Source organism: Drosophila ficusphila, unplaced genomic scaffold, assembly GCF_018152265.1.
Source record: "Drosophila ficusphila isolate 14025-0441.05 unplaced genomic scaffold, ASM1815226v1 contig_106, whole genome shotgun sequence".
Lineage (NCBI taxonomy): Eukaryota > Metazoa > Arthropoda > Insecta > Diptera > Drosophilidae > Drosophila > Drosophila ficusphila.
In genome coordinates this window covers 12,520,315-12,539,395 of record NW_025063993.1, presented here as the reverse complement: position 1 = coordinate 12,539,395, position 19,081 = coordinate 12,520,315, and the positions used below count along the sequence as shown (strand labels likewise).

Here is a 19,081-nt window from a genome sequence, read left to right as displayed (position 1 = left end):
AAGGCGACGGCAGCTGCGGCGGAAGTCAAACGGTATTTGTAATGAAAACAGGGCCATGTATATGCAGCTCCCGTTTGCTCGAAAGGGTTTCCATTCCCCCTCTCCCCTCCCCCATTTACGATTTTTTTTTTTTTTTTTTTTTGGTGCATTGCCAACGCACTTCAGTATCAGGGACATGAGGCCAGAGCAGGCGAGAGATATTTGAATTGCAGTGGGGCTAAAACTAGGGTGACAAACGGCGGGAGGGGGAAATGGTGGCAAATTTGAGCTGCACATGACGCGTGATTTATGTATTTTCGTCAAATGGCAGCCACCGCAGCAGCAGAAGCAGCAGCAGCAGCAGCAGCAGTGGGACAAAGCTGCCATGAAATGCTAATGATGCCATGTCTCGGCTGCTTTCATAACCCGGCAACGAGTGTTGCATACATCCTTACTACCATACCATATATAGCATATGCTTTTGCCATTGCCGTAACCCTGTTTCCATTTCTCTCTCTCCTTATGCAGGATCACAAGCTGAAGCACATGGCCGAGTTGCAGCAATCGGTTGTCACCGATCAGGAGACGCGTCATCAGATCCAGACGCAGATACTGCAGTGGGAGGAGAACCTGGAGCGGCTCCACTGCGAGCAGTTCCGGCTGCGCTGCTACATGGCCTCGCTGCAGAGTGGCGAGCTGCCCAATCCGAAGGTGAGTTATGGCCAACAGAACGACCCGTGACCCACCGAACAGTGCCCCCAAATTCGAGCTGTCAGGCAGATAAGTCAAATGCAATTAATGGCGACTGCACTGCCTTCTGGCGGCTTTATAATTCATCCACAAACGAGAGCAGTTGCTCGGGTCAAAAAGCGTTGCCTACATTTCGGGGCAATTGAAGAGACCGCTTTTAGAAGCTTACACACTTCTTTAATTTCCAAATAAAAGAATTTTTGCAAATAGCAAAAGGGTTATAGGCAATCAGTTTGTATTTCCACCTAACTAAATACCAAATATATTCCTTTAGATCATACTTTTTTTGAGTGGAATAGAAGCACTTTAAAAAATAGAATTATAATCGTGCAACATCTTTTATTAACATTGGAAATTTACATTAATTTTTCACAAATTATGTTTGAATATTTTTTAAGCTACAACATACCTAATTTAGTTGCTCTCTTTATTATTATATTTAAACAGTTAAATATTTGCCTTTAATGCATCCAATATAATCAAACAGTTTATTTAGTTTCCAATTGTTTATTTAGAGCTACTCGCTTTCGGTGGCAAAGCTTTAATTACTCAAAATAAAATGACTATAAAAGCTCTTAATGCCCGTATAATTCGGCCAACAAAATTGTTGCCCAAAAACTCGTTGAATAAACAACATTGGTAGCATGTGAAAACCAATTAAATGGTATTCAGGCTCCTGATTTATTATAAGCCAGCCTTCATGTTAGTTTCGTAAGGGCTTAGAAGAATTGGAAAATAATAAGCAAATCCAGTGCGGAATCACCTTGATGAACTGCTGCCTAATCGCTGTTCAATGCCAGAACAACGGCTTGATAAAGCCACAACTGGGCTTAAGTTTGCCACGCTTCAGGGAAACATCAAAAGCAGATTCACAGCCTGGTCGAGAGCTTAAGAAGACCGGCACAATGGCATTGGCCCAAATCCCCGTAACAACAATAACCCACCCGAAAAACCCGTTTACAATTCCGTTTAGAAGCCTTTGCTTCGGTTCGAGTTGTCTATAATTACCTCTACCTATTTGCACAATGGCCAAGGCGGAGCTACTTTCCCTCTGTGTGTTCGCAAATCAAAACCCAAACATGCACAATTAATCTCCATAACAAAAGTTTAAGCATCTTAAATGGGCTTAAAGACAACCTTCGACCCACGCCAACTGTTGGCAACCTTAGAAGGATTTGCGAGCGCCGACTGACTGACTGAAAGGGTTGAAAGTTGATTGCGCTTTTAATGGCAGGCTAAAAGGGGCGGGAGGGTATAAAAGGGGGCGTGAAAAAGGGAGGGAGGGAGGGGTGGTAGGTGCGTCCCTCCATGGTAAGTGCAGTTGTGTGCCTGAAAAGCAACATTATTTATTATTAATAACCACAAAATGCAAACAACTTCAGCACCTGTGAAGAGAACAACTTCAGTCGACTGCAGGATGCCAAAGGCTTATTTGCATGGGTGTGCGAGCAGAAGAGTGGGAGGCTCCTCTTCTTTCCGTACTGCTCTTCTTTTCGCCTTTTAATGCTCTCTGAAAGAATCGTACATACAACAAAAATTAGTCAGGGGACTGTGGGAACCGAAAAATAACTTGTGCTCACATTTAATTTGAAACGTTTTCGCATTCGTTCGTCTATTCAACAGTCGCTGCTGACTCACGTGTCGCGTCCCACGAAGAACACGCTGAACAAGCTGGGCGTGTTTACGGTCTCCTCCTTCCACGCCTTCATCTGCGCCCGCTCCCCCTCGCTGCTGAACAACCTGCTCGCCGGACGCGGCGCCACCAAGCGGCGACCGCCGATGCTGTCGCGGTCCAACAGCGGCTCCAGTCGACGCTCCATGCAGGTGAGTCCACAGGTTCGCAAATAAGGGAATTGCACTTGGGAAAAATTTAGGAACATTACGGAAAAATACAACATATTTAAGAAAAAAAATATATATAAGAAAAATAGCATAAACAAAAATAATTTAAAAAAAAAAAACAAGACAAAACATTCTTTCTAAACTTTCATTTCCTCTGTCTTGTTAATATATTAAAACTAAAAATTAAAAAAAAAAATTAAGTTTCTTAACGAATTCCTAAACGTTCAGCTTAATTTTTCCCGAGTGTATATATATAAACATTTATGTGCGTTCGTGGTTGTCCCCGCATCAATGTGTGCATTTATGTGCGACCACGGCGCGTATGGGTAATAAAATTATTTCAATTTTAAACGCATTTACGGCACAGCTCGTGACTGTTTGTGTGTTTATGGCTCTCTCGCTTTCTGTTAATGTGCATGCGTGTGTGTATATGTGTGTGTGTGTGTGTCTGAGTAATTGAATTTTTATTTAAGGCAACGGAAACGGCATTAAAAGCTAAATTGAGCGCTAATGCTTAAATGGATGGCCAACAAAAAATATGTCGACCGGCCACGCCCCTGTCCATTAGACTTTGCCGGTTTTTGTGTATTTTGGCTTTTATAATTTGCATTTAATGGCCATCAAAAATTACAAAAAGAATAATGAAATTTATGAAGGGCCTCTGGTTTCTCCCCCGTTGCCAGATGGCAAAAGAAAACGCCGTTCCGCGGGAATAGAAAGAGAATGAACGCGAAAAAAAGCACCCAAGTTGACTTGGCCAAAGGAAAATATTTGCATATTTTAAGTGAATAATGCAGGAGTCCGTTTCAAATGGTGATCAGATGCCGCTCCCCTCCCCTCCTAATGACCTTGTAGCGTGTAACGAAGGTATTCTGTGGTGAGTTCTAGGATCTGTCCTTGCGGGTGCACACTATAGGGTCCGGCTCTCGCTCGTCTGCTTTGGGGGTGGAGGTCTTGCTTAGACAAATCCGCACACTAGCTACATATTATTATTGTTAAGACCAGAATTGAGTGTGCTGACGAAAATAAATGCGAGATATCAAAATCAGAAGAGAAATAGATAAAATTCAAAAAAAACAAGAGATAGAAAAGATCGAGAAAAGTTAGAATCAGCGATGCCACAGATGTTGTCGTGGTCGCGAAATGCCCACCCTACCTATGATCACCATCCTTCAGAGCTAAACTCCGGTGACCCCTAATACCCTACGATTGTGGAAGCATCAGCCGAGTTAAAAAAAACGTGAACTACTCGAAATTCATTTCAAATACAATTTAATTAATAGTTATACAAGAATTCATTATTGTTATTTGCTAACAGGTAGATACTACAAATTTTATATAAATATAATAAATGATATACAGGCGATAAAAATACTATTTAGATACTTAAATATTTAAATGATGTTATCCTCATAAATTAAAGTAGTTATAATGTTCGTATATATTTAAAAAGATAAGAAATAAGAAAAATATAGGGTATTCAGATATCGTACTTCACCAATAAAAAATATTACTCTGGTATAACAATAGATATTTAAATTTCATTGCTTTAATTTATTTTTTTATTTCACTAAATCATCTTCATTCTGTTTGATATCTTTTTGTTTAATTTAATTTAGTTTAGTGAGGCTATCGGTTCAGGGTTCTTTAAATTCACAGTTTCATTCAAGTAGATTGTTAAAAATTATTTCATAGAGTATTTCGCAATAAGATATAAATAGAATAGATATAAATGCAATAATGAGAATAATAAACTCACAGCTTATACGTTGTTCCAGCGGCGAAAGATCGATCTCCCGGGCAGGTGGCTGTAAAGGGTGAAATTGGGGCTCGAAAACACAAAACTATTCTATAAAAATCTTTTAACTTGGAACCCTTTTAGGCCTACATATTTTACTGAGAACCGACTGTGATATCTTCACTTGACCACATTTTTAAATTTAATATTCACTATTGTTTCTTATCAGAAGTTGCTATTTTCAAATTATATTTAAATTTACAAAAAAAAAATAAATATTTAATTTATCGCTTTTAAGTCATAGTTGAGCGAATTTTCCAAAACAAAATCGATGCGTAAATAACTCCACTCGTGAAAAATTAAGTTTTAAATTTAATTTAATTTAAATATTACGTTTTAGACTGAATCATTCAGACTTTAGAAAATATCACTTAAACTTGATTTTTACGGCATGTTGCTATCTTTGATTCATTAAATTTTCTTCACTTTGGCACGTTTCAAAACTTTCAAATTTTTAATTATAATATTTCACTTTAAAAAAAATCGCAGTAGCGGCTTAAAAGCAATTCCAGGTTATATATTCCCTTTTGTGTCCATATTTGGCTATACTAAATCTGCTGCTGCTGCTGCCGTGGGTAGAGAGGGTTAAACATCTCTCCAAATCACTTCTTTAATGCCGCATTCTTGAATTTAATTCCAGTTGAAACTCCTCATTTTTCTTGTCCGATTTAATTTGGGGCACGATATTAAATCATGCCCCCCACTGTCTTGAAGGGGAGCTCCCACGGATGCCAGTATTGATGGCCACGTGAGAAATATATATATCATATATATCTAAAGAAAATCTGGGGTTAGAATTGATAAAAAATCTACTTCCACCACTTACATCTCAATAGTTTTCCAAAATTAATCACAAAAATATTACTCAGCTAGGCTCGCTGCACTTATTCCTCTTATTATTTTCCACGATTTCAATATATAGTATTTAAACAAAACTTTGTTGACGTTGAGAAAAATTGGCACGTCTGCTCATATCGGATGTCAATCAGAAAAGAACCTTACCAAATATAGGTAGTGTTAGGCTAGGGTATGGTCGGAAGTTCGCCACAGATGATAACACCAGATGTCTAAAACGAGCTTCCCACTGCATCTCTGTTACAGCTGATTTATCAAACATATGTGTAATTAGCTAAGACACTAAGCCGAGCTTAGATATATTTTAAAGCATGCTTCTAGGCCGAACTAAACTATCTGGTCGCTACAGGCGCCGTTACAAAACCCCCCTGCCGCAATCAGACTAGGGTATTTCATTCTAGATACCCTAGGCTGATACCGCCTGGAGTGACGTCATTGGCGAATGTCTTTGGCGTGATAATTACCCAACAGTCGCCCTTGCAAATCTTCAAGCTCGTAGTAATTATTACCTATCTTTCTTTTAATGCGTGCTTTTACGAAGGAAGGTCCAAATTTGGCGTTGTAACCTGTTTGAAAGCAACTCTGCTTGAAGTTACGTCGAAATACCTCCTGTCCTACCACAAAAGATACTTCTCTTGAACGTAAGTTGTATCTCTTTTCGTTACGATCGTGAGCTTTCTGCATTTGCTTACTAGCTTCTTCGCGAATTATCTGGAAAGAATCCTGTCTATTAAACAATAGCGAGCGGTCGTCTAGCATATTCAATTTTCTTAACAAAGCATAAGTTGATCCTGAAGTAACCATATGCTGACCAAAAGCCATATAGTATGGTGTGGTACCAATACTAGAATGAAACGAAGATCGTAAGGCACAACATATCTTGTTCAAATACTCATCCCAGTCTTTTTGATCAGGACGCAAGTACGCTCTAATAGCTGAGATGACAGAACGATTTACGCGCTCAGAAGCGTTGGCCTGAGGCGAGTGAACAGCTGTTAGCGTGTGTGAAATTTTGTACTGCTTCATAAGTTTCTGAAATGCTACAGAACGGAATTGTGACCCGTTGTCTGATACGACAGTTTCTGGAACACCAAATGTCATAAATAGTTCGCCTTCAAGGTACTTTATTACGACATCAGCATTTATCTTTCTAACAGGTTTTAAAAATACAAATTTAGAGAAATGATCGAGGACAATGAAAATGCCTATGTTTCCACTTCTCGATCGAGGGTAAGGACCAAGAAAATCAATGAAAATTCGTTGGAAAAGCCTAAAAGTTATTGGTGCTTTTCCTAAAGTCGGTCTGAGAACTTGATTTGGTGATTTGGTTGTTTTACATGTCTCACAAGCATTGATATATGCTTTGATGTCAGGCACAAGACGAGGCCAAAAATAATATCTTCTAACACGCTCGATAGTCTTATGGATGCCACCATGGGAGGCCAAAGGACTGTTATGTGCTTGGAAGAGGACTTCAGGTATCAATTCTGTCGGTATCCATAACTTCCAGGCATATTCATCGTGAACCTTTTCACCTGTCAAATGTTCTGCTTTTCTGTAAACATAGCCGTCTTCTGTTTTTAAGTCAGGGAAATTTACTTTATTTGCCGAAACTTTTGCTACCAAATCTTGATACGCAGCAGATTTAAAGTGCTCTGAATTTAAATCAACCAGCAACCCTTCACGAAAATCTAATGCTGCTACTTCATCTTCGTTAACGCGAGACAAGGAGTCGGGAACGATGTTTAAAGAACCTTTTCGATGCTCAATCTTAAATCGAAATCTTTGAAGAGATAATGCCCACCGAGCTAAACGAGAACTAAGGTCATGATTGGACATGAGCCACTTGAGCGATGCGTGATCGGTGATGATGGTAAATTCGTGTCCTTCCACGTATGCTCTAAAATTCTTCAGGGCTACTATAGCTGCTAAGCACTCCTGTTCGGTTACGGTATAGTTTCTCTGCGCACGATTTAGTTTCTTCGAAATAAAAGCTATCGGACGTTCGTCTCCCTCTTGAGATAATTGTACCAAGACGGCACCGACACCAGTCTTGCTAGCATCACAATGGATGGCGAACGGCTTAGAAAAATCCGGGCTACTCAATACCGGAGCTTCACTAAGACGACTCTTCAGCGCTTCGAATGCCTTCAGTGCTTCAGGAGTCAAACAGAATTTACGTTTTGTTGTCATCAAGTCGGTTAAGGGAGAAGCAAGAGAGGCAAAATTTGGTACAAATTTGCGATACCAGCCGCATAATCCCATAAAACTCCTTAAACCTCGTAAAGTTTTAGGAACAGGAAATTCGGTAATTGCTTTGACCTTATCAGGATCTGTTCGGATTCCGCCATCGCCAACAATATGGCCAAGATAACGCACCCGTTGCATACAGAAATGACTTTTGCCAATATTGATTGTCAATCCTGCACGCTTGATGTGAAATGCGATCTCTCTGAGAACGTCAAGATGACTGTTAAAGTTGGAGGAAACCACAAGAAGATCGTCTAAATAAACGAATACTTCGTTTCTTAGATGCGCTGGAACGACTTTGTCCATTAAGCGAGACATAGTACTTGTGGCATTGCATAGGCCAAAAGGCATTACCTTAAATTGGTAAAGAGGCCTACCGGGGACTGTAAACGCAGTCTTGTCTCGAGAATTAATTTCTAAAGGCACCTGCCAATAAGCATCTTTCAAGTCCAAGCTTGAAATATATTCCGCCTTAGGCAAACGACTCAAAATTCCGCTGATTTGAGGAAGCGGATATGCGTCTTTCTCTGTAAAGCTATTGACTTTTCGACAATCTAAACAAATTCTAACTTTACCAGGTTTGGTAACCATCACTATAGGGGAAGACCAAGCGCTTTCCGATTCTTCAATTACGCCCATTTGCAACATCCTGTCAATTTCGGCGTACATACTCTTCTCAACAGCTGGCGACACTGGAAAATGGCGCTGTTTAATCGGCTTCGCTCCACCCACATCTATTGCATGAGTTATTAAATTCGTTTTTCCAAGTCCTTCCTGCGTGAATGACGGGAAACAATTGATGACATTGCCAAGCTTTGCTTTTTCCTCAGCAGACAAGTCGTGTTGATCAACTTCGACCTTGCTGCTAGCTTCGATAGTAGTTTCTAACTCTGATATATTAAGGTTTTTGGGGAGAAGATCATATAGTCTCCAAAAATCTATACCTAAATAAAGATCATGTTTCAAAGACGGTACTAGGTAAATATTTAAAGGTTTTCTCTTGTCTCCATATTCTACGTCAATTTCCATTCTTCCTACTACTTTCTGAGGTCGTCCATCTGCTGTTTTGGCTTTAATGTTTAATGGCTTGTATTCGGTATCATTCGCCATAACTTCTTTAGCTAGATCTCCTCCAATACAACTTATTGAGGCCCCTGAGTCCAGCAAACCAAAAACAGTACGGTCTAATAAGCGAATCGGCAGAAATGGTCGTGGATCTCTTGATCCCGTAGGGAGAGAACAAATATATTTCAACCCGAGCCTACAGCTTTTAACATTCTGCCAAAACCTTTTAATTCTTTCGGCGCTGCGAGACTTACGGATTTCTAAGAGATGTTCAGAAAACACAGTAGGAGTTAAAATCTGAGGTAACTTTTTAAGTTTACAATGCAGTAGAGAGCCGACATTGCTTTTTGATACGTCCGGGGAAGTTGGTGATGCGACTAATGGTGCATTCACATCTGATCGGTCATAGTTGATTGGTGACGAGAGGCATTCAAAGTCTTCGGTTTGAACTGCGACTTCGAACTGCCGGGCTTTAAGTTTTTTGAGCACTTAACGCAGTTTGGCTTATAGGTGTTAGCGGTTCCGCAACCGTAACAAAATACGCGCTTCTCTGATAAGCAATCTTGGTATCTGTGCCCTTCTTTGCGGCAATTCCAGCATACCAAGGAAAATGCGTCCACCTCTAATTCACTTTCGGATTCGGACCCATTCTGAGAATCTGGCTCTTGAATAAGCTCTGAGACTTCTCGTCTAAACGGTGTGTTTTTACTGTATCCGTGAGAGCGTTTGACATCGTCTAGAAAAGCTTCGCGTCGACGACAAGTTTCTCTCAACTCAGATACTGAAGAAATGTCAACATTCAACAATTCATGGCGTATTTCGGGTCTCAAATTGTTTTTGAGAATTCGGACAAGTTTTCTCGGCGACCATGGTACTTCTAACTGATCGACTAATACGTTTACACTATCGTAAAAACTATCAAAAGATTCATTGGGCTTTTGTTTTCTGTTTCTGATTAACTCTTCTACATCAATATCGTCCCTTTTTTGACGAAATTGCAATCGCAAGGCAGAACATAATCTATCCCAACGTACTTCGGTTACCGATTTATGGTAACGCCAATAAAATTCGTTGGCTTTGCCCTCGAATAAGACGCTAGCATTTCTGCAAAGCACTGAGAAGTTGCCTTCAAGTGTCTGATGCGTCAGCGCTTCGACTCTGTAAATAAAATTGTCTATCGATACACCTGATCCGGAATATTTTATCTTCCATCCATTCAGGATATGCACGACCTTGTCGGGTCTATTTAAGAGATCAGAAGGGATACTTCTATGAGAACTTGGAGAACCTAAGTTAGGCGCGACAAAATTTGTGTTTTGGATATGTTCATTGCCAGAAATTGGTCGGTCTAAGGGTGGTGGAGTAGCTGACCTATCTCTGTCATTCGCATTGGAGCTAGATGGAGGGGAGATTAATCTCTGAATACTGTCACTCACTGAAGTTTGTATTAACTCAGTCATTTTCTCTGACAACACTGTGAGCAGTCTTCGCTCCATTGAGAGTAACGTCATTGCATTAGCAACATTAGCTGGATCTACATCCCTACTGCTACTACTATGAGCGCCTCCTGACGTACCAGGGACGTTTTCAGATATATTTCTATCATCAATACTTTCTGTGCCACGACTTTTAGATTGGGATCGCGTTTGTAAACCTTTACTCTCGGCTACTGGCCTGCAAGAAATTCTGCATACTGGACAGCTTTCACTTTTCTTCAAATGTGCCTCAATACATTTCTTGTGAAATTCGTGATGGCATACAGTTTCAAATAAATCGGTTGCTGCCTTAATATCTGCTTTACATAACGGACAGACTGGCTTTGCACCTCCTTGCGATGCTTTTCCCGGAGAACGGTCTAATCCCATTTTGAAAATTTATAAAAATATAACAAAAGCAAAAAAAACAAAATGTTGTATCCTTAATTTCCAACGATTTAAACAACAGCTCAAAACCAAAATAATTTAAAACCAAAATGTTGTATCATTAATACCAAATGATTTCAACAACAGCTCAAAAAGAAATAAAAAGATAAAAAAAAAAAATGTTGTATCATTAATATCAAATGATTTCAACAACAATCGGTAACTCTCACGATATAAACTGTGGTTATAATAATAAAGATAAAGCTTTAACTCTAGCTTGATGTCCACAACTCGTAGGATAAAAATTTTATTTACTACTAACATTTCTCAGGAAAGAAGAAAAGAATACAGATGAAGTGAATTTCTTGCCTTTCTTACTACAAGAAAATTCAATAAGGGAAGTAATTAGGCTTTAATAAATATGAAACGGATAAGTTATTCTTAAAAAAAAAAGTTCTTATGTTCCAGTCTCAACTCACATAAGTCTAATTCCTCTAAGAAAAAATTATAAATAATTCTTTCTAAAAGTCAACCGTGGATAGGGCACTTCAGTAAAACAATGCCTCTATTTTCCGAAACGCCTAAGCTTGAAGAAAGCATTTATTTAAGTAAGTGTGAATATTGTAGTGATTTGGTAAACCAGCAAGGGCCAGAAGATCAATCGCAATTTGATACTCTCTGTATTTTCCTCAGACTAAGTTTTCCTTATCATCACATACAAAAGGAAGGAAAATTCTTACACGGACTTTTAATTAAGGCCAGACGGAAACTAATGTTCACTTGCTCTGTTATCCATAATAAATAAAAATCAACATAAGAGATTTTGATCAGAAGTTAAAGTTGAAATAAATGAAAGAAAGAAAAGAGATTGAATTTATCTATCGGTGAGTCTTAATGAGGTAATACTGTACTCACTAAGGCCCCACACGTTGGGCGCCACCTTACTTAATAATAATAATAATAATAATAATGATATTATAACTGTAGCGTGTAACGAAGGTATTCTGTGGTGAGTTCTAGGATCTGTCCTTGCGGGTGCACACTATAGGGTCCGGCTCTCGCTCGTCTGCTTTGGGGGTGGAGGTCTTGCTTAGACAAATCCGCACACTAGCTACATATTATTATTTTTAAGACCAGAATTGAGTGTGCTGACGAAAATAAATGCGAGATATCAAAATCAGAAGAGAAATAGATAAAATTCAAAAAAAACAAGAGATAGAAAAGATCGAGAAAAGTTAGAATCAGCGATGCCACAGATGTTGTCGTGGTCGCGAAATGCCCACCCTACCTATGATCACCATCCTTCAGAGCTAAACTCCGGTGACCCCTAATACCCTACGATTGTGGAAGCATCAGCCGAGTTAAAAAAAACGTGAACTACTCGAAATTCATTTCAAATACAATTTAATTAATAGTTATACAAGAATTCATTATTGTTATTTGCTAACAGGTAGATACTACAAATTTTATATAAATATAATAAATGATATACAGGCGATAAAAATACTATTTAGATACTTAAATATTTAAATGATGTTATCCTCATAAATTAAAGTAGTTATAATGTTCGTATATATTTAAAAAGATAAGAAATAAGAAAAATATAGGGTATTCAGATATCGTACTTCACCAATAAAAAATATTACTCTGGTATAACAATAGATATTTAAATTTCATTGCTTTAATTTATTTTTTTATTTCACTAAATCATCTTCATTCTGTTTGATATCTTTTTGTTTAATTTAATTTAGTTTAGTGAGGCTATCGGTTCAGGGTTCTTTAAATTCACAGTTTCATTCAAGTAGATTGTTAAAAATTATTTCATAGAGTATTTCGCAATAAGATATAAATAGAATAGATATAAATGCAATAATGAGAATAATAAACTCACAGCTTATACGTTGTTCCAGCGGCGAAAGATCGATCTCCCGGGCAGGTGGCTGTAAAGGGTGAAATTGGGGCTCGAAAACACAAAACTATTCTATAAAAATCTTTTAACTTGGAACCCTTTTAGGCCTACATATTTTACTGAGAACCGACTGTGATATCTTCACTTGACCACATTTTTAAATTTAATATTCACTATTGTTTCTTATCAGAAGTTGCTATTTTCAAATTATATTTAAATTTACAAAAAAAAAAATAAATATTTAATTTATCGCTTTTAAGTCATAGTTGAGCGAATTTTCCAAAACAAAATCGATGCGTAAATAACTCCACTCGTGAAAAATTAAGTTTTAAATTTAATTTAATTTAAATATTACGTTTTAGACTGAATCATTCAGACTTTAGAAAATATCACTTAAACTTGATTTTTACGGCATGTTGCTATCTTTGATTCATTAAATTTTCTTCACTTTGGCACGTTTCAAAACTTTCAAATTTTTAATTATAATATTTCACTTTAAAAAAAAATCGCAGTAGCGGCTTAAAAGCAATTCCAGGTTATATATTCCCTTTTGTGTCCATATTTGGCTATACTAAATCTGCTGCTGCTGCTGCCGTGGGTAGAGAGGGTTAAACATCTCTCCAAATCACTTCTTTAATGCCGCATTCTTGAATTTAATTCCAGTTGAAACTCCTCATTTTTCTTGTCCGATTTAATTTGGGGCACGATATTAAATCATGCCCCCCACTGTCTTGAAGGGGAGCTCCCACGGATGCCAGTATTGATGGCCACGTGAGAAATATATATATCATATATATCTAAAGAAAATCTGGGGTTAGAATTGATAAAAAATCTACTTCCACCACTTACATCTCAATAGTTTTCCAAAATTAATCACAAAAATATTACTCAGCTAGGCTCGCTGCACTTATTCCTCTTATTATTTTCCACGATTTCAATATATAGTATTTAAACAAAACTTTGTTGACGTTGAGAAAAATTGGCACGTCTGCTCATATCGGATGTCAATCAGAAAAGAACCTTACCAAATATAGGTAGTGTTAGGCTAGGGTATGGTCGGAAGTTCGCCACAGATGATAACACCAGATGTCTAAAACGAGCTTCCCACTGCATCTCTGTTACAGCTGATTTATCAAACATATGTGTAATTAGCTAAGACACTAAGCCGAGCTTAGATATATTTTAAAGCATGCTTCTAGGCCGAACTAAACTATCTGGTCGCTACAGGCGCCGTTACAACCTCAACACACAATCAAATCTAAATCAACCCAAAAAGTGGTCGGCCGAGTAAAATGAGACGGAGAGGTTTAAATTCCGGCAAATAGCTGAAGGCATTATTTTCCGGAGGGAACCTCACTATGTGGACAGTCGATTAGCAGGACTCAGTTGGCCGATTGTTAAGCTCCAATTAGTATAACCAATTTGTGCATATCTCGTCGTCGTGTTCGTAATGAAATTCATTTCATAAATTCAATTTATTTCGATTATTGACAAAATAATCTTGTGCACAACTCCGGATTTCATGGGGCTGCACTCTCGGCTCTTCGCTCTGCCCGGCGCACACTTCATTTCCAATTAAATTTGCCAACGCTGCACAATTGCCGCCGCCACCGCCCTGTTTTTACCTTCTATCAGCAGTCACGCTGCCATTCGGAGCAAAAAACCAAAAAAAAAAAAAAAAAAGAAAATGCATTTCGCATTCGTATGACCATGGAAAAACAAATGAAATGAAATAACATAAATGAAAGAGCCAACGCTGTGAACGCTGTTGCGTTGTAAATGCGCTGCAAATTCAATGAATTTGAAAAATGTGCATTTGATTTGGTTCATATACTTTCAACCGGGCCAATTCCCCACCGCCATCAAACTATTTCCACAGCAGCAGCCGTCGTGTAACTGCATTTCACTTGGCCATTTTTCGAACATGTCAACTGCAATGCAGCTGCAAATTGCAACTGCAATTCAGAAATGGCAAAATAAAATTAAAGCTCTCCAAAGCAAATTATCATTCGGCAGATATACCGAAATAACCATCTCGCAAAAGTTGAAATACCCTGGCTAAAATTTAATTAAGCTGTCCATCGACTGGGCGACGGAAAGCTGAAATTTCCCCCTGGCCTTAAGGGGACTCAGTCAGGAACAATCAAAAGTTAATTAGTCAGGAGAGTTAAGTGTGCGAGAGGCGTTCGTGCAGAATTAATCGTCTTTCAGGGCTCCATCTCCGATACAGTGCAAATGCGGGACAATTGCCACTCGAAATCCGGAGCAGATAGATTAAACCCTTTCCCATGTTAACAATGGGAATCATAAAATTGAGTTTTAAGTAGGCAATTTGCCAACAGACCTCCTATTGTGACAAATTTGACCAATTAAAATGTTGTTCATTCAATCAAATGTTGTCTCACAGATTTTATTTCCATTGCAAATGAAGTATTTCTGGAAATTTTGGGTCTAGTAAATATCATCAAATTGTAACTTAAATATTAAATTTAAACGGTATTTTCTATTTTAAGTGGAATTTTTCCTTTCGCTTTCCTTACATTTAATTTTTCCTTCACTCCTGAGAAATTCTTTCTTACCGCACATATATAATATTTCCATGAATATAAAGTTGATATATTTGGGCTGGCATAATGATCCCGTAATCGATATGCAAAATTGTTGTGCAATGCAAATGCAAACGGAGGCTCCGTCAGTTCTTCTAGCCGGTTGCCTTTGCCAACTGCCAAACTAATTCAATTGTCCTGCGTGTGTGTGTGTAGGTGTGAGTGTATTACCTGGCCAGGAGCAGCTGAAGGGTAGAACTACTGCCTCCAACTTGAGCGAACCCATTGCCAATGGCTGCCAATACAAATGCAATTTCCAGCAGCCGACAACTGGCAGCTGGGCCACCTGATTCGTTTACAGTTGCAGTTGGGAAGCAGCCAGCAGGACCAACAGGACGAACCGGCAGCAGCAGCAGGAAGCCTCATCACGGAGTTAACATTGGATGACGATGACGTTGTGGAAACGGTTAAGCATTTTAACTGAGTTTTCTTCAAACTTCGGTGAGGCAGTAGATCCTGCTGCAGGTCCGGATCCGCGAATGCTTCTGCTACTGCTCCTGCACTGAGAAAAAAATGCTATCAAATTGTAGAAGGATTTTATAATACTTTTTAGGAGTCAGATTTTGTTTTTTTTTTGGGATGATTTGTTGTTACTGTATGATTGATCTTGAAGTAGACAACTTTAAATACGTATTAAATATGATAAGTTTTTATTTGTTAATTCTTATGTAGAATTTTATGTAGATTTGAAATAATTATCTTAAATCCAATTTATCTCAATTCAAATTACATATTTTTTAAATAGATAGCAAAGGTTTTTTAATTAAACAATAATTGTCTGGAAGTGAGCTGCAGTGTTTCAGGAATCGTTATTTTACCCCAAGACAAATTAAGTCAAGGAAAATCGTTTCAGCTTTTTGACTTCTCTCACCTTTCCGACTCGGCTCGAGGCAATTATCCCGACTTAATACTGTCTTTTTTTGCTCTGTGTGGCTTGTAACGATGTCTGAGTTGCTGCTGGCGACATTTTTCATTACATATGCGGGGGTCGAGGGGCAGAAACTGCGGGTACAAATGTGTGTTTGCTATTTTTCAATTTTCACTTCCGTGTGGCCATATTCGAGAATATGTGTGTGTGTGTGTGGAGTATCCTGTTTCTGAATCTGTATCTGTATCTGTGCATTTATATGTATGTGTGTGTGAGGTTCGCAAATGTCTGTGCCTGACTGCTTAATGACATTGTACGTGTGTGTCCGTGTGCCTGTTTATCCAATCGAATTTTCTGCCTTTTTCCAGATGAATTCACGTGACGAACCGGAAAAAACTTTCAAAGTTGCAATGCCCGACAATGCTTACTCGACAGTTTATCTACGTGACGCGATGTCTGTGGAGGAATTCCTCGCCAGCGCCTGCGCCCGTCGCAACCTCAATCCCATGGAGCACTTTGTGCGCGTCAAGAAGCGACGTGACATGGAGGATCACAATTACTTTGTGCCGCATCGCAACGATCTGATTGAAAATTATGTAAGTACATAATCAAAGCCAGAATATGCCATGCAGGGGAAGGGGGTGTTGCAACTGGAGAGGGTGCAACCCCAACCCCAAGTTCAATTCAACTTCAACTTATCGAATTTAACTTGGAAATTGCATGTGGAGTCGTGCAAATGGAATTTGGAAACGTCGCTGGGGGGAATTCTCAAACAGATGAGAGAAAGTGCAGTGCTGCAAGTTTAATATTATGTGACAATGTAATGCAATGCTGCAGGTAGCTTTAATTGCGTCGCATTTAATTATGCCCATTTAAATAATTGTCGTCTGGGAATTTTAAAAGGAATTCCTATTATTTCACACATATTCATAGAAAACTTGCTTCAGGGAAGTATCTTATTTCAGTCATCTTGTCACATCATTAAAATTTAAATAGACATCCGTTTGCCATTTTCTTGTTTGAAATGTGAGTAGTTGAATTTAATTTGAAGACAATATAAATGTTCTTGACTCAGACATCTTTGATTTGTTTTCACGAGTATCAGATTTTAATTATTTCAAGCGGAATACAAAATTAAAAACGCTTCCCAAAGTTATCTTAATATTCCTCCCACAAAAACTGTTGGTTGAGATTTTCTGATTACTCGCTGCTTTTTTCTGAAGAAGCAACTTGCAACAAAATTACGAAACTCCACAATTAGCTCAACTGCACAACCGTTCTTGCTCATTTCTCTTCGATTTCCCAAAAACATAATGCCATAAATTATGAACTTTCCCGTTGGCCATTTCCCTTTTCCCCTCCGTTTGGCACACGATTAGTCTAGGTGAGACTTTAGCCAGCTGCCAAGTTAGCCGCTAGCTGAAAACTTTCGACCCCCCGGCACCCGAAAGCCGCCGGAATCCGAACTCCGACCTCAACAACAAGCTAGTAAATATTGGCCCGGGCAGGCCAATTGGCAAATGGCAAAAATGTGCAAGTGCAACTGAAAATGGAGTTCGAATTGGAATTTGAGTGGGTGTGTGCGAATCGCAGTGGTGGGCCTGCTAAAAAGTTTCGTTCGCCGGTGGCAGTTCAATAAATTTCGACAACAACTTGAGCAACTCCCAGCAACTCCACTCAATCAATGGATTTCCATTCCGCAGCCCTCTTCCTCCTCCGATGATTGCTTGCGTAACTCGGCTAATTTGGCACTTAACTGCCGCACTCAAACTCACTTTCCATCGATTTGTCGCTCTGCACGAACGAAAAGCGGGTCCAAAAAGCTCTGTTTGTTTTTTAAAGACAACATGACGGAATTATTAAGGAGAAAAAAATAGAAAATATTGTAGAAAATATCATGGTGAGCTAGTAAAATCTAAAGTAAAATTTGAAAGGGAACTTTATCTTATTGTCTTAGTTTTTATTTTGATTGTCAAACTGGGATTATTGTAAGCAAAAAAAGTGAAACTAGATATAAAAACAGAATGTAATAATGGTAAAAAAAATGTCTCTTGTTTTTAACATAATATAATTTACAACATAACTTGATGAAGAAAGTTAGGTCTTAAAAAAATAAATTTATATCCTTGTCTTGCTAAAATTGCACTTCCTAAAAGTTAAATACTAACTTTTATTTTTTTTTCACAACAGCTACATAATCACGAGTTCGTGGAGGTGTGCATGAAGATCCTGTACCAGGTGGAGCTGCAGCGCACCACCCTCGAGCAGATGTGGGGCTTCTCCGTGGAGGCGGAGCTGATCGAGAACGCGGAGCGCCAGGACGAGCTCTGCTGCTACGTGAGTCGCGTCGAGGACAAGAGTGTGGCCATGCACAATGGTGAGTAGAACAAAGGTCCTTTTTGAGTCCGCTCCAAGCAGACAAGACAGTCCATCCAAAGACGGCAGGACATGACGGGACGAAAATGGGTTTTGACACAAATCGCATTCAGGCGATGAAATCGTGCATTTAATTTATGCCATTGAGGTGACGCAGCGGAACGCAAGGAAATGAAATAGAGTCTTTGTCTTTCGGATCCGAGGGGAATCCACTTCCACTTCCACTTCCTCCACATCCACATCCACTTCCACTTGCAGCTCCTCCACTCCACTTTGCTTCACTACTCAACTGGCGCTTCGGGCGAAACAATGTGGCCCAATGTTGCCGAGAAAATTATAAAGTGCCCAGGTAGTAGCCTCCCCCCTTGCCACTCCCCCTTTTCCCCGCCTTTTCCGCCTGCTCTTTTCTGTAGTTGTACGCTGCTTTTATATTTAAATGCTTTTCACTTTTATGTCAAAAAAAAGGAGAAAGGAGGAGAGGAGCGCACAAGACGAAACTTGAGCAAACTCACTTTGGTCTACAAGGGAGACCGAGAGTCGAGTCAAGTGGAGTTTGAGCCCGAATAAAGAAAGCAGCAGGAGGATGGGGATGAGGAGGTGGAGCTGTTCTCCTCGGGGCGTGCAATGCGAAAAGTCAACTGTCAGCGCTTGTTCGCCCTGGAAAATATGGTCTAAAGGCGGAGGAGGAGGAGATGTAGCGTGTAACGAAGGTATTCTGTGGTGAGTTCTAGGATCTGTCCTTGCGGGTGCACACTATAGGGTCCGGCTCTCGCTCGTCTGCTTTGGGGGTGGAGGTCTTGCTTAGACAAATCCGCACACTAGCTACATATTATTATTTTTAAGACCAGAATTGAGTGTGCTGACGAAAATAAATGCGAGATATCAAAATCAGAAGAGAAATAGATAAAATTCAAAAGAAAC

General features: G+C 39.2%; 1 protein-coding gene and 2 long non-coding RNA genes across 13 annotated transcripts in view; 1 reads left to right on the top strand and 2 right to left on the bottom strand.

Moving 5' to 3' along the window:
- The window catches only part of LOC108089721 (protein still life, isoforms C/SIF type 2), a 110,371-nt gene that overhangs the window by 52,170 nt on the left and 39,120 nt on the right, over nucleotides 1-19,081 (top strand). For all 11 annotated transcript variants that reach the window (XR_006245310.1, XM_043207433.1, XM_043207425.1 and 8 more), the window contains 4 exons: nucleotides 508-690; nucleotides 2,353-2,553; nucleotides 16,153-16,380; nucleotides 17,975-18,161. Coding sequence is in view for 10 of the 11 variants with exons in the window: in XM_043207433.1 (XP_043063368.1) it covers nucleotides 508-690; nucleotides 2,353-2,553; nucleotides 16,153-16,380; nucleotides 17,975-18,161 (799 nt within the window). In the remaining variant the exon portion in view is untranslated. The remainder of the gene's footprint in view (nucleotides 1-507; nucleotides 691-2,352; nucleotides 2,554-16,152; nucleotides 16,381-17,974; nucleotides 18,162-19,081) is intronic.
- On the bottom strand, nucleotides 863-2,415 carry LOC108089726. The gene is made up of 3 exons (XR_001771298.1): nucleotides 2,310-2,415; nucleotides 2,115-2,239; nucleotides 863-2,058 (listed from the first exon to the last, which is right to left on the bottom strand). It is a non-coding gene; the product is annotated as an uncharacterized LOC108089726 (long non-coding RNA).
- On the bottom strand, nucleotides 12,054-13,537 carry LOC122319788. Its single transcript, XR_006245330.1, has 2 exons — nucleotides 13,160-13,537; nucleotides 12,054-13,107 (listed from the first exon to the last, which is right to left on the bottom strand). It is a non-coding gene; the product is annotated as an uncharacterized LOC122319788 (long non-coding RNA).